The following is a 21,342-nucleotide window of genomic DNA, read 5'->3' on the forward strand; positions in this document are numbered from 1 at the left end:
GAATTATTCATGCTGTCATTGGAACAGTCATTGGCCCGGGGCCGCGTAAATCTTTGCCTGGCCAGGAGATTTAAGAGAGACCGGACCCGCCGCGCACTTTCATGCAAAACGAAACGTTGCTCCCACGGTGTTTTGGATAAATGTACAGCGTCACGTTTCCTCGTACTGACCGACGGCGGCGGCGGCGTGACCGTTTCTCGCGGCCGACAGAGAAAAAGATCGGCAGAAACGAAGTTACAGAGAGAGAGAGAGAGAGAGAGAGAGAGAGAGAGAGAGAGAGAGAGAGAAAGAGAGAGTGATAGGAAGCAAGAGAAGGTGGCAGATGAAATTGCTGTTGAACATGCGTTGCACAGCGCGTACCTATTTTATAGATTAATTGCACACCTCTGAGCCGACGCGGTGTGCGGCCGCTCGACCGACAACAAATCCGTGGACGAGATGAACATGAACGCCGGACGAGAAAAAATATATGTGCGCTATAGGTATATAGTACATATCTGTATGCGCTTCGCACGTTTGCGGCCACCGGAGAACCGGCCGTTATTTTTCAGCGGATTTCATCGATCGCCACGAATCCTGTAAGTACGTAAATTTCCTCTAAATAATGTTTGCGATCCGACGAGAATAGCCCAATGAAAAGCTGTTTTCGGTTGAAGCATCGCACGGGGGCCTTCCGCGAAAACAATGGCAATTTTGAGGGTTTGTAGCAAATTTTCACAAATTTTGAAAAGTCTGTATAAAATCACTTAAAATAACCGAGTTATCGTTATTTTAATGAATCTCTATATAGAAAATAAAAATTCAGTCAATTGTTGGAAACAGAAGCTAAACAACAATGTGTTTCCTCCTTTAATCATTTTAACTACTCGAAACTAATATAATCATATAGATAACTAGTTCTAATTTGTTTTCACAAGCTTGTATTTAATCCGTTCTTGTTGAAAGCATAAAATCCAATTATCATTTCCGCGTAGGAAACAAACCGAACCACACACACGCGTCATTCGTGTGGAAACATTTTTCTGTCTCAGCGATCAAACGGTAGTAAACAGTCGCGTAAAATTCCAGTACCTCGCCGGAGAGAATATTGAAAATGAAAAAGTGCTGTTTGCGGGAACGCAAATATTTTTCGGTAGCGACCGGCAACATGCATAATCGATAAAGGTATCGGAATGGGGTTAAAGAAATGAATGATTACATCGAATGCTTCTAATTACCATGAAACGCCGAAAATACCGCTGCAACTATCGGAATCTATTACAGGTAGCCAGGTCCTCTTTCCTCTTTCTCTACCTCTCTATAAATGTCCCATGAAATTAACAAGCAATTAAGCTCGATCGAGTGGCCCGGAATGACACGCGTCGAACCCGGCCATTCGAGTCGAACGTCAATGGATTCCATACATTGATTTTGTTCGTAGACACATGCACGGTGACACTTACTGCAACCGGCGCCGGTAACGAGCTTGATTCAAAGGATCATTTGAACAAATCACGGTCAATTGTAGGGCGCAGAAATATCACTTATTTCGAATCAATATCGATCAGGACTTCTGGAATTGTTTAACGAGACTACATGTGCCACGGTTTGAATCAAGGTAATCAATCGATGGCGTTGGTGACATAACAAAGTTACGATTCTCGGGAATGATTCTATCAGCGGCTCTTGACTGCGGGAATCGACCGTGCACGACGAAATTACACCGGGATTAGAAGAGGGAATACTTTAGTACGAAAACGCTCTTGTTCAAGCTAAGTAGAAACGGCGGGCAATGGTCAGACCACTGTATTAATCTGAGTTTCCAAATGCAAACGTATACGGCTTACATGAACGTGTGAAATACGATATACTTACATGAATTTACCGTCCCCGAACGCGTACTGAAGTTACTGACAAACATTTCATAATTTCCTCGCTAAAGGTCACGTGAAGGTCAACATATTGCATCGTTGGATTCGTTTTTTATAAGCTGTAAGACTGTTGTAGTGAAAATATGCAGTCTCATTAAAAAAAGTACGATGACCTTGAAATCTCGAAAAAATGACCTTGAGAAAAAAATTCGGTCCATCACTGTATTGGCGCCTTCGAACAAAATATTTTCTCCTCCTGACATTTTTTCTATCATACAAAAAAAGCGATATATTTAAAATAGCCAAGTTAGGTGAAATACCCTGCATACCCAAGGAGGCAAAGTTCAATAATTCCTCATTGATGCATCTTTACAATCTCAGTAAAGGTAAATTAGAGATACTCGAATTTTGACGGGTGCTAAAAAGTTTAACAAGGTTTCTCATGAAGCATAAAAGAAAATGAATTGAAGAATCAAAATTTTCTGATCCGCAATTTTTGCATACCCGTCCCGCGCAGTTTGTATTTGCATAAAATTAGCAGCCCACTAATAGGGAGCTGTGCAACTGTTGAAATCATCTAATATAAGGCTTATGATTCGTCGGTTTAGCGGCGAGGATCGCATAATTTTATCGCGTTACGAGTGGCTGCCGTGCATTAATTAGTAGCAGGCGTTCGCGTTATGTTCTAACTGCGAAAATGATCAAACACGGGGGGATCTATCCATCAGATGATCGGTAGATCGAAGCCCGGAGTACACAGGAGTCCGAATGGCGGCGTGTGAAATTGTGTAGACGCTGGCGGACGCCGCGGGCATCATGGAGGATGCGATTAACTCTGAAAGCTAATTAATATCTTCGGGAGCCCGGTACACGCATTTCGCCTTTCAATTAAAGCGAACCGGTGTTTGTCCATGCGCATATTTATGCGTGCGATCGACACGCACTCGTGCGGGGACGCGCGCGTGTACGTGACGCGAAACAAACGATCAAATTAATCACCTGCGTCCCCTGCCCCCGATATACTGAAATAAATCCCCTATCAATTCGATCTTGCGTGTAGACCGTCTTACTCGGACCGGTTCCTTTCAGTTTTATCTAATCAGCGAGCCGCGTCCAGTTGTTTTCAAGCTGATCATGCTACTTTTGTTGTAAGGGATTTCGGTGAATGGCTTTGCGCTCGACATAATTTATCACACAAATTTCAATATATTCGCGAACTCTTATTCTGATTTATCTCTCCGGTGTCTGTAATTAATTAAAGAGTCGACTACCGAATTCAATCGATTTTATTATGGCTTTGTATTATGAAGGATTATTATGCAGATACTGAATTCTGGATGCTGATTTGTCCCAAGAAAAATGAACCATGAATGTAATGTACCTCTGATTCCTGCATGCTCATGGTGTTATTATTGAGCCTTGTGTACTATTCAGGTAAATGAATCTTTTATTCTGTCTACTTAAGCGTCTAAACTCGTCTTATCGGTATCTCGCTTTTTGAACGTTAGACGAACGCCGTTAAAAATAACACAAACTAACGACAAACGATTGTTCACTGACAGACGGCGTCTCAAACCCGGCAGAACCTTCATTTAATCACTCCGACTCGTGGTGTTGTGTCGGAGCTTTCAATTACACGATTTCATCTCCATCGCGTGTCCCTTAGAAGACGCACTTCCTCAGAATCACCTTACGTTCTGAATTACGCGAGAAAAGGTAGGCCACAACTCCCGGCGAGAGGAGTGGGAGAAAGGAAAAGAAAAGGAACACTGGGACGTTTCCATTATCTTGTTGTGCAACAGTGTCCCACGGCATAAAATTTCCTCATGGCTGAGGAAATGAAAGCAAACCCGTACCGTTTCTTTTTCATTCGTCGCGGAGAAGGAGGACAACGGGGCAGCAAGGAGAGAAAAAAGAGATAGAGAGAGAGAGAGAGAGAGAGAGAGAGAGAGATTAAGACCACGCCAGCTCGCTACGATGCGACGAGGAAATTTCAGGTCGTTGGTAACGCGAGCTGAATCACTCCCGCGGGGACAAATATCGTCCGCAATAATCGATCGGAAGCCTTGGGAGAAGTTCGTGCTTCCGCAGGTAGTGGCGATAGCGGCGAGACGGCAGACATATTGTCCAATACGGTAAGTAATAGGCAATTCCGATAACAAATAAGTTGTTGCGGCAATATCGTTAGTCAAAGTCTTCCGGCGTGCTATCCCGAGATAAAATGACACCCTCGGCCCGCGATCAGTCATCCCTCTCGTCGCGGCCGAGCGTCGTAAAACGCGAGAACCGGTCTCAGGAAATTTTAGCACCTCCTGCGACATTAATACCCTGCACAAATCACCGCGTCCTAAATGCAAAACGGCGTCTATCAACACAGCGGCCACAAGAATTCGGTAAAAAAAAAAAGAAAAGCGAATTTATTTCATGAAACAAAAACCCAGATTTATCGTGTTAACAATTATCTAACTCTTATCTCTTATCTTCTCTCTCTTCTCTTATTGGTTCACATTGTGTAGCTCTCAGGCAAAAGCACACCTCCACCTGTCAATCGAAGTCTTATATCTTTCGTGACGGAGAGCAGAATTTTTATATTATATTTGCTGGACTGTGTTTAACTCGATAGAGGTCTAGCTTTTTATTTAATTATCCGTAGTTTGGACTACTTTGCGAATTTTACGCATTGATTTGATTTTAAAAGCAGTTCTACCGAAATGGACATTGAGACTGAATTGTCACCATTTTCTCTACGCCTCCCAGAGTCGTTTCGCGAATGCACTCAATTAAAATGCAATCGAAATATCGCATACACAATTTTTATACTTCCAGACACACCTGCTCGAAACCTTGCTCGCTCGATCGCAATACAATGCTTAGAATTGCCAGACAGCTAGACAGCCATGATCGACAATCTCCAGACAGCAGGGCAGCTGTTTGGCAAATTTCATCGAGTCTCATTTATTTCTTATTTCTGAATTCGCCTGCAATCTCGGCTCCTCTCGACGAAAAAAAGAGAGAACCCAAGTTCTTCGCGAACTCTCTTCAATTTCAAAGCGACGAGCTTTCTCTCCGAGCAGAATGTTAAAGCCTCATTCCCCTGTGCAGTTCATCGTACATCCACCTCGGAACCAGCTTCACCAGCAGCGGTACCATCGTCGAACACCCGTGAGACCTAGTGACTCGAGAAATTAATCGAAAAAGGTGGGGGAAGGGGGCATAAAGGAGAAACAAGAGGGTGCATCGGATGCGGAGCAGGAAGACGAACGTTGGAAGTAGAAAATTACTGCCATTCCAGCGAAATTGAAGCGAGCACGTCAGTGCTCGTCCAATGAGTGCGACTTGCCCGGCCCATCCTCATATATTCCCTCGTCTTTGTCTCGAGGAACTGATGCGGTATCACGTGTATAAAAGTAATATCTGCTATCCCAGTACCAGTCAAAGGGGTTCCTCTCGTTTGAGTTATAACGCCACACGGTGACGGCGAAAGCCAGCGAGAGAGACAGAGAGACAGAGAGACAGGGTGACAGAGAGATCTCTCTTTCGCCCCTTCTCAGGAATGAGAGAAATTTCTCTTTCTCTCCTTCGCAGGAGTGAGGACGATCTCTCTTTCTCTTATTTTAGGGGCTGAGAGAGATCTCTTTCGCCCCTTCTCAGGGATGAGAGAAATTTTTCTTTCTGCCCTTCTCAAGGGTGAGAGTCTTTTTCCTATTTTCAGGGTTGAGAGAGATCTCTTTCTCTCTCCCCAACTCAGGAGCGAAAGATCTCCCTTCCTCGATGGCTGAGGAGAGGATTGTGTCTGCATATAGAGTCGACGGTAGCTAAGTAGAAACAGCGCGCAATGGTCAGACTATTTAGCCCCTGGTCAGGATTTCTTCCGCAGTACTATACACTGATTTCTCTGTATATGTGGTCAAGGCCTGGACGATAATCGTCGCGGAGTTATCCCCACTACCGCGAGAGACCTCGGTTGCCGAAGAGTGTAAACGTAACACCTATGTATGTCTCCTGAACGATACACGACGCTGGCAAGACCCGTGTTGTTGACATATATCGAGAATTCTCTGTAATCACAAAGTACGTGGTTGTCACTAATGTTCTATAGAGATTCTAAACAGATTTCTCTCACTCCCGCAAATATGAGAAAGAGAGATTCCTCCCACCCCTGAGAGAGGAAGAAGGGAAGATGGATTTTTCTATCACCCCTTCTCTGTTTCTCTTTCCGCTGCTTTCAGGGGTGAGAGAGACAGAATTCCCGATGGCTGAGGGGAGGGTTGCGTCTCTGTATACAGTCGGCGCGGGTGTACGCGGTTGTCAGGGACAGAGGGTTGATAAACGCCTGTGCCTGGTGCCTCCCAGCCGTTTTCACCGGCATCTCGACGACCCCAGTCATCCGCTGCGGCCACAATCATCCCGGCGTCGCGGTATTCATAAACTACTCAGACAACGTCTAAAACTTTGCGTCACGGCCCGGCGATGCTCTGATACGGAATAATGGTGACGGCATAGTAATGAAGATCGTGCATGCTCACGTATATACATACATATATACAGAGAGACATAGGAGGAGAAGACCATCGTGTACACGTGTGTGCATGCGCCAGCCGGCGGAGCACACCCTGTGCTCCACGTAGGAACACCTAAGTATTTCTATTGTGCGCTGTGTCTGCTGTTCAATGCTTGTCCTGGCGACGACACGTTTACCCCTTACTGTTGCGTATCGTCGCGACAACTCGCCCTGGAAATTGATTAATCGCTACCATTCGTTGCCATGCTCGCTAACAGTACCACTGGATGCTGCCTCATTGGATAACTTGTGAGAAGACTGAGGATCTATGGGCGAATATTAATTCTGTGGAGCTATCAGCACACATTCAGATCGAGACAAACTCGTTTCCTGTAGAATGAAGGAATCCATTGTGTTCTACAGAAAATAACAATCGTCTGAAGCTTGTGTCGCACTGTGAAACATTTTGGCTATGAGCAAGGGCATTCTCCAACATTATAACCGTTTACCGTCGTTTGTAAGAGAAGCTAATTACAAGGATTGCGTGTTATACTGAATCAGAAGGTTCTAGACGTTGGATAATTCAGACGGAACAGCTATAGCGCCTTCGCGGGCACTCGGTGCTTGCTAGCTTTACGCTGTCCCTTCCTTTGTCTTCAAAGGCCAGGTCAGATAACGGTGAGCAGATAGTGGATGTAAATAAATGGATAGATGGGTTAGATGGGGTGGACAGGCGGCCCCATCTTCGGTAAATCTCTGTTCGCAGCAGCTACGAACCGAGGACTGTATCTGATCATCCCTTTCTGCCGACTTGTCCCTTTCATCCAACTAAAATCACGATTATTGCCTAAAATTTCGATCCAGAGTTCACACAGGAGCCTTAGGATACTATCCTAGCTTCAGAAACTACCTTGCCACGTCGTGTTATTCCTCTCAAATCTTCAAAGGCTGGACCCAGATCAAACAGAAAGAACAATTGTCCATAAAGGTACTTAAGATTTTCTTTGATGGATTTGTTTCTTTTTTTTTTGTCTACTCGAAAGACAATCGAGAGTCTCCGCAAGATCACTTGATAGGACTCAGGACCGTGTCCTAGCACTTCCCTACCAATATCCTGTGCCCAAAGCCGGGTACCTAAGTCGTGGAGATCAAAGGGCAGACTAGTAGCAGTGTATATCGACTGGCTGAGAGATGGCCATCCCTTCATTGACACGATTTCGTGAACTTCGCTGGCAATATTTGCTCACCAGTACGTTTAAACCATCGACGATTATTTAATTTGGCAATGCTCGCTCGTAGTTGTGGACTTCTGATCTGCATTGTTATCGTTAGACTAAGGAGGTTATGCATTTATGACAAAAATGGGTAGGAGTATTTTAAAGCGGTAAAAACATTAGAAAATTTTTAAAATACTGTTACATATTTTCAACCTATTAAACATATTAAGAGAGAAGATAAATATCTATTTCACTCCGGTCAGTTGCAATTCAGGTAGAAAATTTTTATTTTGCATAAAGATCCGCAGTATAGTTGTTATCATTTGACCACTGACAATATGCATATCACAATTTTTAATACAACTATAACAGCTACAAAAAGCAATCTTTAGCACCTACTTTCCCTGGACCTTGACCAGTTGTGCAACGTCTCCAAAATCTCTTTTACATCCAGCAAGCTGATGCTTCTATCTTCTAAAAGGAGAAAATTCAATTATCATAAAAAGGAATGTCCAAGTGAGAACAGGGAAGAGGAGTGTCTTGTAAAGGCTGCATGAATATTGAATACGGAACGATCGTCGAGAAAATTCGGTAACGATGAAATCTCGTTGACAGAAGTGACTCTGCTGATAAGGGTGTCTCTATCAAGTCACGAGGGTGTTGTCGTTGTATAAACAGGGGGGGGGGGTAGAGCGTCGTTGTCAAAAATAATCGTTTATTTCTATCGCTTTCAATCCGCAAACGTTGCGGAACGGTTCTCCGATGACCGATTCGATTATAATCAAGGGAAATCGTCGTCGTTACACAATCGGACTACCATCCGCGAGGCACTGATTTCGTGGGCGGTGGTAGGATGGATGGCTGCGAACAGGCCGGCCAACGGGGGATAGCACCGGGGACAGGGCAGAATAAATAAACGCCATAATTCACGTTCAACAGTTACGAACGGTTCAATTCGCAATTGGAACTGGTCCAACGGGCAGGGACGCGATATAGACGAAACGCCAGGCAACCGATGGCTGGGACGAACAGAAAGAGGATTGGGGTGGCACACAGAACGGAGGAGGATGAGAGAGGCAAAGAGAAAGAGAGAGAGAAGGGAGGATGAGGGTTGAAAGCATTACACGACGAAGGGACAAACAGGTCGTCGCTTCTGTGCACAGTGACGAGCGTTGCCTGAAATTAAGTTAAAAGGCAGTATTTCCTGCCGCGGCGCAGGCTTTACACCTGCATAATCTTGTCTCTCACTCGCTATTCCGACGACCGCTCTAAATCCGACACCCCCATCATCCCCCTACCCTTCCCGCAGGATAAAAATAAGTGGATTACTGGTTAACTTGTCAAACCGGAAATCAAATTTGATCGAGTTAAAGAAAACCCTTTACGACGGCTTCTCTGCCGGCTTTCTTCCCCACTTTATCCTCGCCTTTTCGAGGCTTTCGGTCCCAGGTTTCGTCATATCCGGTGTCGCAAAGTTGGTGCACTGTGGAACTTCAATTGTACGGTCTTATCCCCACCATCTGCACGTATTATATTCCGATGACGTTTACATTTTCGATGGGCGCAGGTTCTGTATCGCAGTAAGTAGAAACGGTGCGCATTCGTAAGACAGCTGAACTCATAATTTCTTTCACAGTTACGATAAATAGAACTGCTTTGTTGTCAATAACGTTCTATATGAGAGAGAAAATTTATATTTACTATATACGTACAGGGTATTCGACTACAGGTGGGAGGAAAATCTTAAGGGTGGTTCTCCGAGACAGTATAAGACGAAAATAAAGAATTAAAAAATTGCGATTTCGGCTTCATTTCTTAGTTATTATCAATTAAAAATCCGCCAGAATGCGACAACCCGACCAACAGTCACGTATCAAAGGGGTCCTCACTCACGCCCAATCGTTAGGCTTTGTCGTCACACACTATAATTCGGCTAGAACCGAAAATGCGTGTGGAATAACCCCTATCGGACGGTTTACACGCCGAATTCTTGCCAGGTCACTATTACGAGGCACGCGGAGTATCTGTCACGTGATACGTGACTGTCGCGTGCCTCTATGACGTACGCAACGTACACCTCTGTTGGCCGGATTGCCGCAATTTAGGCGGATTTTTATTTGTTAATAACTAAAAAATGAAGCCGAAATTACAATTTTTTTATGTCTGTCTTATATTGTCGTGAAGAACCACCTCATAAATTTTCTCCCCCTGTAGTCGAACATCCTGTATATCTACGGTTACCCACCGAGATAAATTTCGAAACAATAACGCCGAGAGTTTTAAATAGGCTTTAAACAGACGTTTAAATATGACAGATCTCTTTCACGTCTGAACTGGCCATCGAGCGAACAACAGGCAAGTTTCGTATTAATTCGTCCACTCTATGGTTCAGTCTTGTTCTTCGACTGTTCCTCCGCGTGGTATTTGAGCGAAAACAGTGTTCTTCATTTTTCCGTGGAGAAACAATTCTCTGACACGAGGAGGTTGGACACTCTGGGGAATCCTTTAGCAGTTTGAGCCGCGCGGGACAAACGATACTCGCGGAAAGTTTTATAGAATTCATTATACCGCGGAGTCCGCGGCTCGGCAGACGCTCGAACGGTTTAATTGCATAACGCGGAGAATTACGGGGGACGAGTCTTGTCGCGGGAAAACGCGGATAATTAAAACGGTTCGCGCCGGTGTTACGTGGCCGAGAGCTCCAGCGGCGCGGGCATCGCTTAAATTTTCGGGGAACTCTAATTTCACCCCTTCATTTTTCCCCTATTAACGTATTCCGCGGCTTCCCGTAACGCCGCGGCGCGGAATTACGCTGCGGGGACCGTGGTCGCGAGAAAAATTTGTCATTCGAGGCTGTTCGTTCAAGTCGACGCCACCGTCGCCGCGACGCCTCGCAAAACAATTTCAATTTCGCCGGATACGGCCTCGTGCAAAAACCGTGCACGCTTAATTTCACTTCGCGCTTCCCTATCTCGTTTATGCCACCCTCCGCACCTACCGCCCCTCCCCCCACATACACACTTACCGCAGTTAGCATTTTCGGCGGCTAACGGCGCCCCGTGCACATCCGATGCGCATAACGCGCACTCCATCAGTGCAGTTTGCGGCGAAGTCGGCAACCACCTACGCGAACAAAAAGGCGGTTGCCAGGGAATAGGTGATTATCGCCACACGAAACGATTCCCGTTTGCCGATCCTGCGACAAAGCAAATCCCCACCGATTCCGCCGATTCCGAGGGATCTATTGCAAACGATCAACGCTGGATGGAGATCGCGGGGGAAATTCGTTTCGATTTCGAACGGATGCAGGATTTTGAACTATTCCGATATGCGGGGTGTAGTCAGATTCAACAAATCTGCGAGGGAAAAGGGTGAAGCATACTTTGCACCTGGTTCGGTTCCATTTTTATTTCAGTTTTCTCTGAAGACTGTACAACACGGTATTCTGGTTTTTCAATTTCAAAAATCGTTTGTTCCTCTTTGCCATTGTCATTAAGCGCAAGAGTTGTAGGATCGATTTGAATTTGTAAAATTAACCCGTTGCACTCGACCCATGTATCTCAAAACATGCTGCGTAAAAAAATATATAAATCGTGTGATGTTCAATATTGTTACTTGACGAAAATGGCAAACGTATACTTCAAATATCATTAACCCTTTGCACTCGAAGCTATTTTAACTCGAAAACTAAAACATTTTTTCTGACCTGGAATATTTCCATTCTATGTATACAAGAGCCGTCGGACCAATACGCCAAGTAGAACTGAAATCATTCTTTTTCAGTGGAACTTTGAAACTATGATTTTTTTTTTCATTTTATAATATACAAACAAATTTAATACTGTAATCAATACTTTTATTGGCGCTTCTGAGTCGTCACTTAAGTGCTAAGGGTTAAATATACGCGTGCAAAATCCGAATGCAATAGTATTTCCGAAAAGGAATTCTTAAAGATTCGTGCATAAGCGCCTCAAACACCGGAATACTGTCTTAAAGTGTGAATCAGAAATGGGAGAAATATTATCCTAGCATCTTTTGCGCAACTACATCTGAGAAGCGTAGAGGGTTAAATTTGCATAGTTCAGTCCCGATGTCTGAGCTAATTCATTTTCCAGCAGAACAATCCCCTGCATTTTTAACCGTATGGCAGAAAGATTTTCTGACAACAGAGTGGTTCAATGTATAATCTGAAGAGTCGGGGCTATTCTCCTCGGCGAAAAGTTAGGAAACAAAGGAGGAGGAACATATTAGCAATGCTAACAGGCCGCGTATCACGGCGCTCGGGCGATCTGCCGTGCAATAAGCGAAGAAAATTCGTGTACTGGCCGACGATTTGCGTTTGTCCAGGAAGCGTGTACCACTCGTCGATGTCCTTCCGGTGTCGCAGCGAGTTAATAAGCTCGTAGTGTATTTTTGAGCGTGTTTTCGTGACCGAGAAAACGTGTCGCCTGTGACGGCGCCGGGCCACTTCCGCCTTGAAAATTGAAGTGTGCCGAGTCGAGCTCAAGTCGCCGGGACTCGTTAACTTTATTCGGTGTTTCGGACCGGTTTCCAACTGGTCCGCGGGAATCCCGTTTCGAAATTATACCGGGCGTCCCTTCTGTTATAAATTTGATAGCTCGGCGCCCGGCCACCGGATCGAATTAATGGTTATTTTATTCATACCGCGGCCGGCGTTCTGGTTTCCTTTTGTTCCGCCTGTATATTTCGTATTCCGATTGTCCGCGACAGAAATTCGTGATTAATCGCTTCGGTTCTTGCAGATTCTCTCTCTCTCTCCCTCTCTCGCTCGTTCTTTCGGGTCGAGTCCGATTCAAGACCGAAAAACCCAGGCTCCGATTTCTTTCGTTCAATTTTCGCCGCCCCGGGACCGTTCATTATTCCGCCACAAGATACGCCGTAAATAACAACCCGCCCCGCGCAAGAAGTATATTAGCAGGAATGGTAAGAAATATCGTTAAGTGTTTCCACCCCGGATTATTTCGTGGACGACAGTGTCTCCTCCTTCGCTCGATTCATCCCCGGTCGAACCTTAATAAATCCCCTGTCCCCGATGGAACAGAAACATTCGTTGGGAAAGACCGAAAGACCGTCTTGTACGCGCACGGGGAAAATTTTTTTGGAGACTCTTCTCTCGTGTCTGGTCTCTGCCATAATTAATTAACTCTTTGAACTCGGATAGCTCTCTCCCTCTGAAGTGGTGAGTAACGCCTAAATAAAATGTAAGGCAACGCTGGGAACTGTCGAAACTGGCCAAGCAGGATTTCGTGTGAAATTCTATTTATGTAGGAATCTTGGGAAATGGGGAGATTAATCTCTTCGAAACACTTTGCTGAATACTAATATATTTAGAATAAATAACGATATATCACGCTGACACAATTAACGCTCTTTCTCGCCAGGCAGTCGCAACTCTACTCTCTGGTCTCTTCCCGAACATCCACGCTTTATAGTCTTTCACCCCCTGGCATTCATCTCGCTTGCACTCTGTTTCTTGCATCCGTCGCTTTCATTCTTAGAAATACACAAACTCTCCTATCACTTAGTCCTAAACACTTTTCATTCACGCCTCCTCAGTCACTCGAGTTTTCCAAACATACCGGCGCCAGACCGTCGCAACATGATCCGGTCGCCCGCACGCACGCACAATCATCCCACATTTATATGAATTTTATGAAACTTTAATTCTACATGTACTGTAATTTAGTAATTGCTGCAGATAATTACCAGTGATCCTTCTATGTCCAGTGAAAGGGACTGCAAAAAAAAAGTGTTAAAATATTGGCCGATTTTTCCGGTTTGCATGAGAGTTCCCCTTGAAGCTCTTGGCGAGATCAATCGAACGCTTCAAGTGCGGTGTCAAATTCTAAAAACGCCGCATATGCGACGGAGAAAATTCCGTTTTAAGAGTGTTCCCGGAAAATATAGATTGCGTGTCAGCACCGCGGGGATTTCATTCGAAATATCCAGCTGACCGTGAAGCGTCCGCGCAAACGTTCCCCAATACTCCCAGTTCCCGTTGTGTAATTGAAACAAAAACAAAAAAATCGACTTTCATAGATACGTGTATACGGCGGCGAGAGGATTGCGAGAACTGTTTTCCATAGCAGAAGGGAGACTGAGCAAACACAGATTAAGCGGAGCGTTCTCGGTGTCTGTAACTCGGTGAACGCAGGCGCAATTAACCGGGAAAGTTTGATGGGCGAGAATGTGAGAAAAGGCGGAATCAACTCAATGGCCAGATCGAGAGATGGCCAGAGGCAGGGTGTAGGCTAATGCATAAACAATGCGCCGTTTATCCGCGTTGGGGATGCAACCCCAATGAATAATAAACTACCCTACAGACACGCGGACGGATAGAACGGGTCTGGCGTGAAGCACGACGGCCGTTGGTGGGAGGATTATCGACGAAAAACTGCCCCTGCGTCGGCCCTGACGACCCTACCAGGGTGTGAATATTATTGCTTTTAAGATTCGACCCTCCCGCACAAGCCATTTTCGCCAGTGACATCCTCGCGACTTATCTGGGGTGCACGGGGACCGATGAAATTTCTACGTAATAACACAAATGGCCCATAACCTATATCGAACGTTATCCTAATACAGTGGAACTTGCTGGTTTCATTCTGAAGGCTTAGGGGCAACCATAACGAAAGCCTTTGCCTTAATCTCCATTTCCGGAAGACGAAGAGACGCGAACTGGACCCAATTTGAGTCTTAACTGAATTAAACTGACCTTAATCATTATACTAACAGCCACCTGCCCCCACTTTCAATTTCATTTTAAATCTTCCTTAATGCTCTTATCGACAAATTTCAAGATTACTGTACATTTTTATGTACTCGGGAGATGACAGATTAATTTACAGTTAAAAAGTTCAACGTCATCGAATGTCCTAGAAAAGTCTGCTTGTTGACATAAGGGTCAAATCGAGGCCAGGTTATGCAAATTGCGCCGACTCCAATAGATGCTTCAGCACAGCAAAATTTTCAAAGATTCTTCAGCTAGTACGAGCTTCAAGGAGACTAAAACTCTTCTAAAGTGGAAAAGGCGTCAGCAGCCAGACATCGAGGGATTCGCGACGGTAACGATCCCGAGAATCCTCGACAAAGGACACGCTGCACACCTGTACGAGACCGGTTCTAGCGATCGGTTCAACAAGTGGTAGGCACTCGTATCGCAGCGCAGGTAAAAATGCTCCGCGAATATGTAAATACCGGTTGCTCGGTTGAGAAAGCAGTTTTCCTCGGGCCGTGGAAAGAGCCGGGCCATCAACGAGCGATACCGGGGCACGTTTCGCCGCGTTTTCTTCGGCTGGTACTCTCCCTCTCTCGAGGAACGCTGTTGCTCACAACTTTTTGTCGCGGATGACGAGGGTGGTTTCTAGGGGGGCGGAGAGGGGGTTGGTCGGACAATCTCGTTGGGAAGCGGCTCCCGGCAAAACAGCAGTTTCGACCGGTAATCCCGGTCTGTGTTTTAATCTGAAAGAACCCCGGGTACGCCGCTGATTGCATTGCATAGTAATCTTAGTTTTTACCGTGTCTCGAGATTGGCGGTCGGGCGTGCGGGGGCTGTGTTTTACCCGGTGCAACCCGCACCGGATGATATCGGGGTCACGCGACACCGCGACCCGCATTATACACGCCATCGCGTATAATCCCAGCGCGAATAGGGTCGGGGGACCCCGCGAAAAACCAAGGGAAAAAGATCGAAGCAATATCTGACGACGCTGTCGGCCGAGGGGTTTGATAAATCGGTCCCGTCTGATCGCGGCTTAAGCGGCTCGATCTTCAACAGGACGCCTCGCGATGATCCTAGGCTGCTTAAATAGATTCAACCGGGGACACGCGAGCTTCAAATTTAATTCCGGTTTAGTATTCTGTGCTCTTGGAACATGGTCTGTTACGCTGAAATCTGTCGAAGAGTTCCGTGAAGATTTATTACAGTAGCCCTCCGTCTAACGCTTTCAAAACGTTGTTTAGAACATTTTTATACACGCATCTTCTGTGGCGGTCTATGTACTACACTTTTCGAAACAATTTTTCGCGCTATATGAGGATGTAGCGTTCCGTATTCATTTTGGGTCCAGACTTGGGCAACTAAAAAGCATACATTTATGATTTGGACACATAGAGAGGACTTCAATCTTCAAATTCATGGTAGTTTGAATAATTTTGTTCATCCCCGGTGCATTCAGAAATGGTGTCCTCCGGTTCCTCGACTATTTCAATGCGGTAATCCCCTGTAAGACATGCGACAAAATGGGTGCCCATTGGCTTCGATCCGACACCGCGGAGGAACCGTAATGATCGTCAATGTCTACGGGTGCTGTTAGAAAAATAGATTAATTAAAGCCACCGGTAAACCCCGCTAGCACTCCGGGCTAGCACGTAGTGCTCGCAGGGAGTTGGTTGAATTTCGTATCCTGGCGGGGATCATTGTGGAGGCGGGTTAGTTCTAAAGTCCCCGGGTACAATTATCCGTTATTATACGCGCTATCGTCTCGCACATTGTTATGTAATTCCCCAACTTCGGCCGTGTAACGCTTTAAGGAACGTCGGATACAAGCGAGAGGGTGGGGGGGGGGGGGGGTCCGGGCAAGAATTGCCTCCGGCGGTGCTGGCTGCTCTAGTCACACCCGAAAAATCGCATAACCGTGTTCCGCGTAAAGTCTGCCTCGAAACAGCCGAGCAAACCCGTACAATCTCATTCCAGCTCTGAATTGTTTCGACAAAATTGAATCTCCGAGTTGCGCGACGACGACGACGACGACGAAGATGGTGGGTGGCGGCGGCGGCGGCTGGTCGATATTACACGGAAAATAATTTCCCAGTCCCGAACAACTTAGATATTAATTAATGAAATCTACGTTACAAGGGACACTCGCGCCATCCGCTCTTTTCACGGCGAAAAGCACACTCCTGCGCTGATTTATGAAAGTAACAAGCCGGATGGCGAGAAGCGAGTAACGTCGTGCGCACCAGAGATGAGAAGCGTCACCTTCCGACAGACGCTCGCAGAGACATTGTTTTAATTAATATACACGTGAAAATAAATACCGAGGACGGTGGAGACGAATCGCGGCTGCACTAGCATACTCCTTTCCTATAGAAATGCGGAATCCTTTTCCCAGCTTCCTTGAGAGTTCACTATTCAATCTTGCTCGTACATTCATTATTTTGATTCGCTGCTGCGTTGGAGGAACGTAGAAAATATATTTTTTTTTTAATTTTTATTATCCGTTTAGCAAGTCTTTACCATCTCGTTCCTGAATTCCAGAAAAAGCTTCTTATCCAATTTTTCTTTATACGCGATCTACTAACACTGGTGGCTTCTTAACCTGGGGTGCGTGCACCCCTAAGGGCGCGAGTAAGCGTTTCCAGGGGTGCGAGAGAAGTCTCTTTTTCGATGGAAAATTCATTTGCCAATAAATAAATTATCTTGCAGTAGATATAATTTTCTGAATAAAGGAATAGAAACACATTTTGCAACGGTGTGCGAGAACTTATTTTTAGATTCAAGGGGGTGTCGATCACAGAAAATGTTCAGATTCACTGTAGTAGGCTGGTCCTTCTAGCTTCTCAAAAAATTTATACCGTTTTATGCGTTTATAGCAAAACATTCGAAACGTTATTTTCGATTTAATTGATGCAAACAATTGTTCTTTTGCACACAAATCCATAGTCTGTTCGTAAATTTCCTAGAAACCAGTAAAATGGAGAAATCAATGTCTAGCTGGACACAGAGCCAGAAACTGGTTGAGCACTGTTCTCAGCTGCAATTTCAAAGATCCTGGTGTGCACGTGACAGCTTAGGCGAGTATTCGGCGTTCTCAGTTCCGGGAGAGAGAATCGCGGGGGCTGGAAATGGCCGCAAGTATCGACTTTTTGTTCTCATCGAACGTAATCAAGCCGTAAGTGGCGCTCGAGAAACTAGACGACACGGGGACTTGAATAGAAGTTCGATGCAAGGGAAAAAACGGGGCATCGAGCCGAAACGGTCTAGACCGCCGGTCCCAGCCCCGTCTCCGAGCCGGAGAGTCTATCCGTCGATATCGGTTTCCAATAAAAACGGAAACGCGAAACACACCGTGGAATTTCGTCCATTAACCGGGACGACGAATACGGAATTGAATTTATCGCGTTCTCGTGGCCGATCCGCCGGGGATCCGCCGCGTCTACCGCGGAACTTGTTTCGCGAGCCCGCCGTTGCGTTGGGGAAACGGTCGACGGTGTCGCGGAATATTACACGATAAATTACCGGCACTTTACGAGGTAATACCATTTTTCCTGGACCGGGGGCCGGCGTCGGTGTAATTCTCAATCGCGTAGAACCCATGCGTCATCCCGAGCAGTCGCGATTCTCGCGGTTCCTGCGAAACTGAAACGAGTCTCGCGAATGAGAGATTGGAGCGAGGAACTTCGGCCTTTGTTTTAACAGCCGTACCCTAGTCTGATGATATATTGAGCTAATACAGGTATTCTTTATGCGTTAACAATGCCCAGTAATTTTTAGGGGAAATCAAAGGTGAACCGAAACACTGATCAGAAGTGAGCGATTTTGGTCTTAAATTGAATCTGAGAATACGAAGAAAGAAGTTAGGTAAAAATCGAAATTTTTCACCAAAATCGCAGTCCGACTGCTCTTAACCCTCCGGTATGCTATGCCGTGGTCATTAGTGACCCGTAGCGGTGCGGAAAAGCTCGAGGGACCGTCAATATGTACAATTTAGTTCCGATATAAGAGAACGCTCTTTATTTCGAAATAAGAAAATCGGTATCCCTCTTTTTCTTCTTTATTCGAAATAGGACGCAACCCAGCCGCGAGCCATCGCCTTATATCGTAAGAAAACTGTAGCGAAATGTCTGCATGAGTCAAAAATGTCTTCGGCATAGGCCTAGAACTCGCAGGAGTCCGAGGGTTAATATCCTTTCTAGTAGTTGTGCTGTACCCGCTGGATGTGTAAAAATTTTTTACAAAATAATACCAGGCGGAATGATTGGATGAGGTTATTGGGGGTGAGTTGTTGATTTTATAAAAAATTATGGAACACTGTGTTAAGTATGCAAATATCTTAAAAGCTCTGTTACGTGAGAACCTTTAGAGCAATGAATTTTCCCGTGCTCCTTCAAGTCTTGGGCTCTCGAAGAGCGTCGATCGGTGAAAATGGCCGCACGGACAGGAAATCAAAAAAATTGGAACAGGGCGCGATCGGCCGCGATTAAATCGAAGTCGATGGAGCTCGCGAGAATATGATTCTAGTGGGGCACGCTCGATTAGCGCTGCGCCTCCAGCGCCAATTTGGCGGAATTAAGGCATATTTAATGGGGGTAGCAAGACGGAAAGCTGCGGTCTATCGATCGCGTTTGTTGTATCGGCGTGTACAGGTGCCTCGAGAACTGCCGCTCCGAATACATTGGAAAGAAGATTATTTAGTTCGAAGCATAAATCGTCAGTACGAACAACCGTCGAAGAAGCTGAATGAATCGACTTCGGGATTGTTCGTTCCCTGCGAACGAAATCGAGAAGAGGGAATAGTGGCGTCTTCATGGTGGGGAGAGTGATCTTCGGAAGGCAATTAAGTTTGTTGCATCCGAGAGATCCGGGGCCGAGAGCCCTTTTACTTTTGAAAGAAAGCTCGAAGGCTCCGCCATTTATTGTCGAGGAGAGACTCCTTCGTTTGAAGGACGACCGCCGGCAATTGCTTACAGAATTGATTCGGTTGATTGCTCGAGGACAGTTTTCCCACTTCCAGCCACAATGAAGTCCGAGTGGGAGTATCGAACAGCGCGAGCCTCGGTTTATTATTATTTCGATTGAATTTTAGAAGTGCTAGAAGCTATAGTAGGCGATAGAATTGTTAGAGCCGCTTGCGTTGTGGAAGAGCAAATTTTTTCACGAAAATTCTTGTAATTATTTTGATTGAATTTCATATATTCAGCTTTTTAGAGGAATTATTTCGATTAATTGCTCGAGTGGAAGCAATGGAAAACGCACCTTGTTATACCATTATTTATATTTCATTTTGAGAATGGAGCAGAAGATTGATTCATACTGTGTACGAGGATTTGAAAATAAAGTGAAAATGAATTGATCAGTCGACAAGGGAAAATATTTGGAAAGACCAGTCACGTTTTAACGCATCAGAGATTGCTCGTCAGTCTTCTTGACAGACCAATTCGGGAGCCGTCTCGTTCTACACGAACTGCTTGTACAGATTTCATTACCGTCCCGCCTCGACTTCGTACTTATGAGGTGCGCATATTCGTTAATTACGCCCTGAAAGGTGTCGAACAAAACGAGTCGGTCTTTCGGAATTTTCCCGAACAACTTGCGTATGTGTTGCTTGTGTCAGTTATTTTATCCACATTTAGAAACTATTCAGAAAGAAAATATAATTAAGGAAAAAAATGTTATTTATCGAACGTCGCTCAGTATTATAACTTCCAGCCACTTTTTTCCTAACTAATTACTCGTCCGGGAAGCTGGTACAAAACGTAGCTGGAAAAATCTGCGACGACGATAAATAAATTCCTCGGTTATGAAAAAGTACAAAAAGGGTTAACGTTAATAGGGACGGGACCCGGCAGAGATCCACCTGCACGATTTTGATGAATCTGTGGAATTGTGGGCGCAGATATTGATTATACTTTGACCCAGATTTGGTCGTCGCGTAGCTTCGTTAACGGTTTCGTGGGGGTTGATTGGAAAAAAGGAGATACACACCGGTATCTCTCTCTCTCACGAAAAAAAATAGATGGAGCCAAATAAGACCAGGATATGAAAGGGACACTGCATCTTAACGGTCCGTCCGATAAAATAGATGTTGCGCATTGATAACATCGGCGACCGTGATACGCTATTACGACTTGCTCTTAGCATCATTTTTCGGTTCAGCCGTTTCCTCTACTTCTTTGAAGGCTTCCTGTTGAAACGTCGTATCGGTTTATCATCAGAGAGAGAGAGAGAGAGAGAGAGAGAGAGATTTCAATCTTCCCTGACAAGTGTCTCTGGTGCGTTTCATTGTAAATAATGAAAATCCGACTTACCGGAGCTTTTCACTGTAGGGGAAGCAGAGGGCTGTGCGCAGAGGACGTGCGTGACTCCCAGGAGTGCCAGAACGATCCGAAAAAACTTCATCCTGATCATGGTTGCCTCCCTATTCCATGGACCTCCTGCAACAGGCATCGAAAAACAACTCGTTAAACAGGTTACACATTTTAGATCCACTCTGTTCATCCCTGACACTAGGCAACCTTTCTTGTACTACAAACAATGCACAAAAAATGCTCAGCCCAGCAATTAATCTTTTTTGTTCCACACAAAAATGTACGACAGAATGAACGGTCTTTCTTGTACTACAAAAATGTGTAGCACAGTAGTCAGTCTTTGTTATCAACAAAAATCCGGAACGGAGTACTCAGTCAACAGTCAGAGCAGACAATGAACCCGTGTTTTCAGAATGGCATGTTGAATGGGGTGATTGTAATCACCCCTGAATCAACCATCACACCAAATTCTAACCCCGCCGAATCACGACCCTTCCAAAGCAACCAAACACAACCAAATCGACCGCAGTACGACCGACAGGACGATCCCGACTTGTCTTAATCCCATCGCACAGTTCGCTAGCGACCATAAGTCAGTCACCACCCTCGTCTCCGTCGGTTCATTTCCCGAATTCGTTCGGCAAGGTAGCCCGGCCCTATCTCCTCTTCTCAGAATCTCTTCCGTCCCTTGAGTCCGAGAGAGAGAGAGGTGGGGGATGTTCCC

General features: G+C 45.4%; 1 protein-coding gene and 1 long non-coding RNA gene across 4 annotated transcripts in view; one reads left to right on the plus strand and one right to left on the minus strand.

The window, feature by feature from the left end:
- LOC143354055 (zwei Ig domain protein zig-8) overlaps positions 1 to 21,342 on the minus strand; it is a 219,827-nt gene that overhangs the window by 179,228 nt on the left and 19,257 nt on the right. For both annotated transcript variants that reach the window (XM_076787786.1, XM_076787776.1), the window contains exon 2: positions 20,619 to 20,744. In XM_076787786.1, coding sequence (XP_076643901.1) covers positions 20,619 to 20,718 — 100 coding nt within the window. In that variant the 5' untranslated portion in view covers positions 20,719 to 20,744. The remainder of the gene's footprint in view (positions 1 to 20,618; positions 20,745 to 21,342) is intronic.
- Positions 271 to 21,342, plus strand: part of LOC143354071 (uncharacterized) — a 198,565-nt gene continuing 177,493 nt past the window's right edge. The window contains exons 1-2 of one of the 2 annotated variants that reach the window (XR_013082273.1): positions 271 to 578; positions 1,421 to 1,932. This is a non-coding gene — a long non-coding RNA (uncharacterized LOC143354071). Of the gene's footprint in view, positions 579 to 640; positions 1,264 to 1,420; positions 1,933 to 21,342 lie in introns of those variants that run through there. The other variant, XR_013082272.1, reaches the window with a different exon arrangement.

This window comes from Halictus rubicundus, chromosome 1, assembly GCF_050948215.1.
Source record: "Halictus rubicundus isolate RS-2024b chromosome 1, iyHalRubi1_principal, whole genome shotgun sequence".
NCBI classification, from domain to species: domain Eukaryota; kingdom Metazoa; phylum Arthropoda; class Insecta; order Hymenoptera; family Halictidae; genus Halictus; species Halictus rubicundus.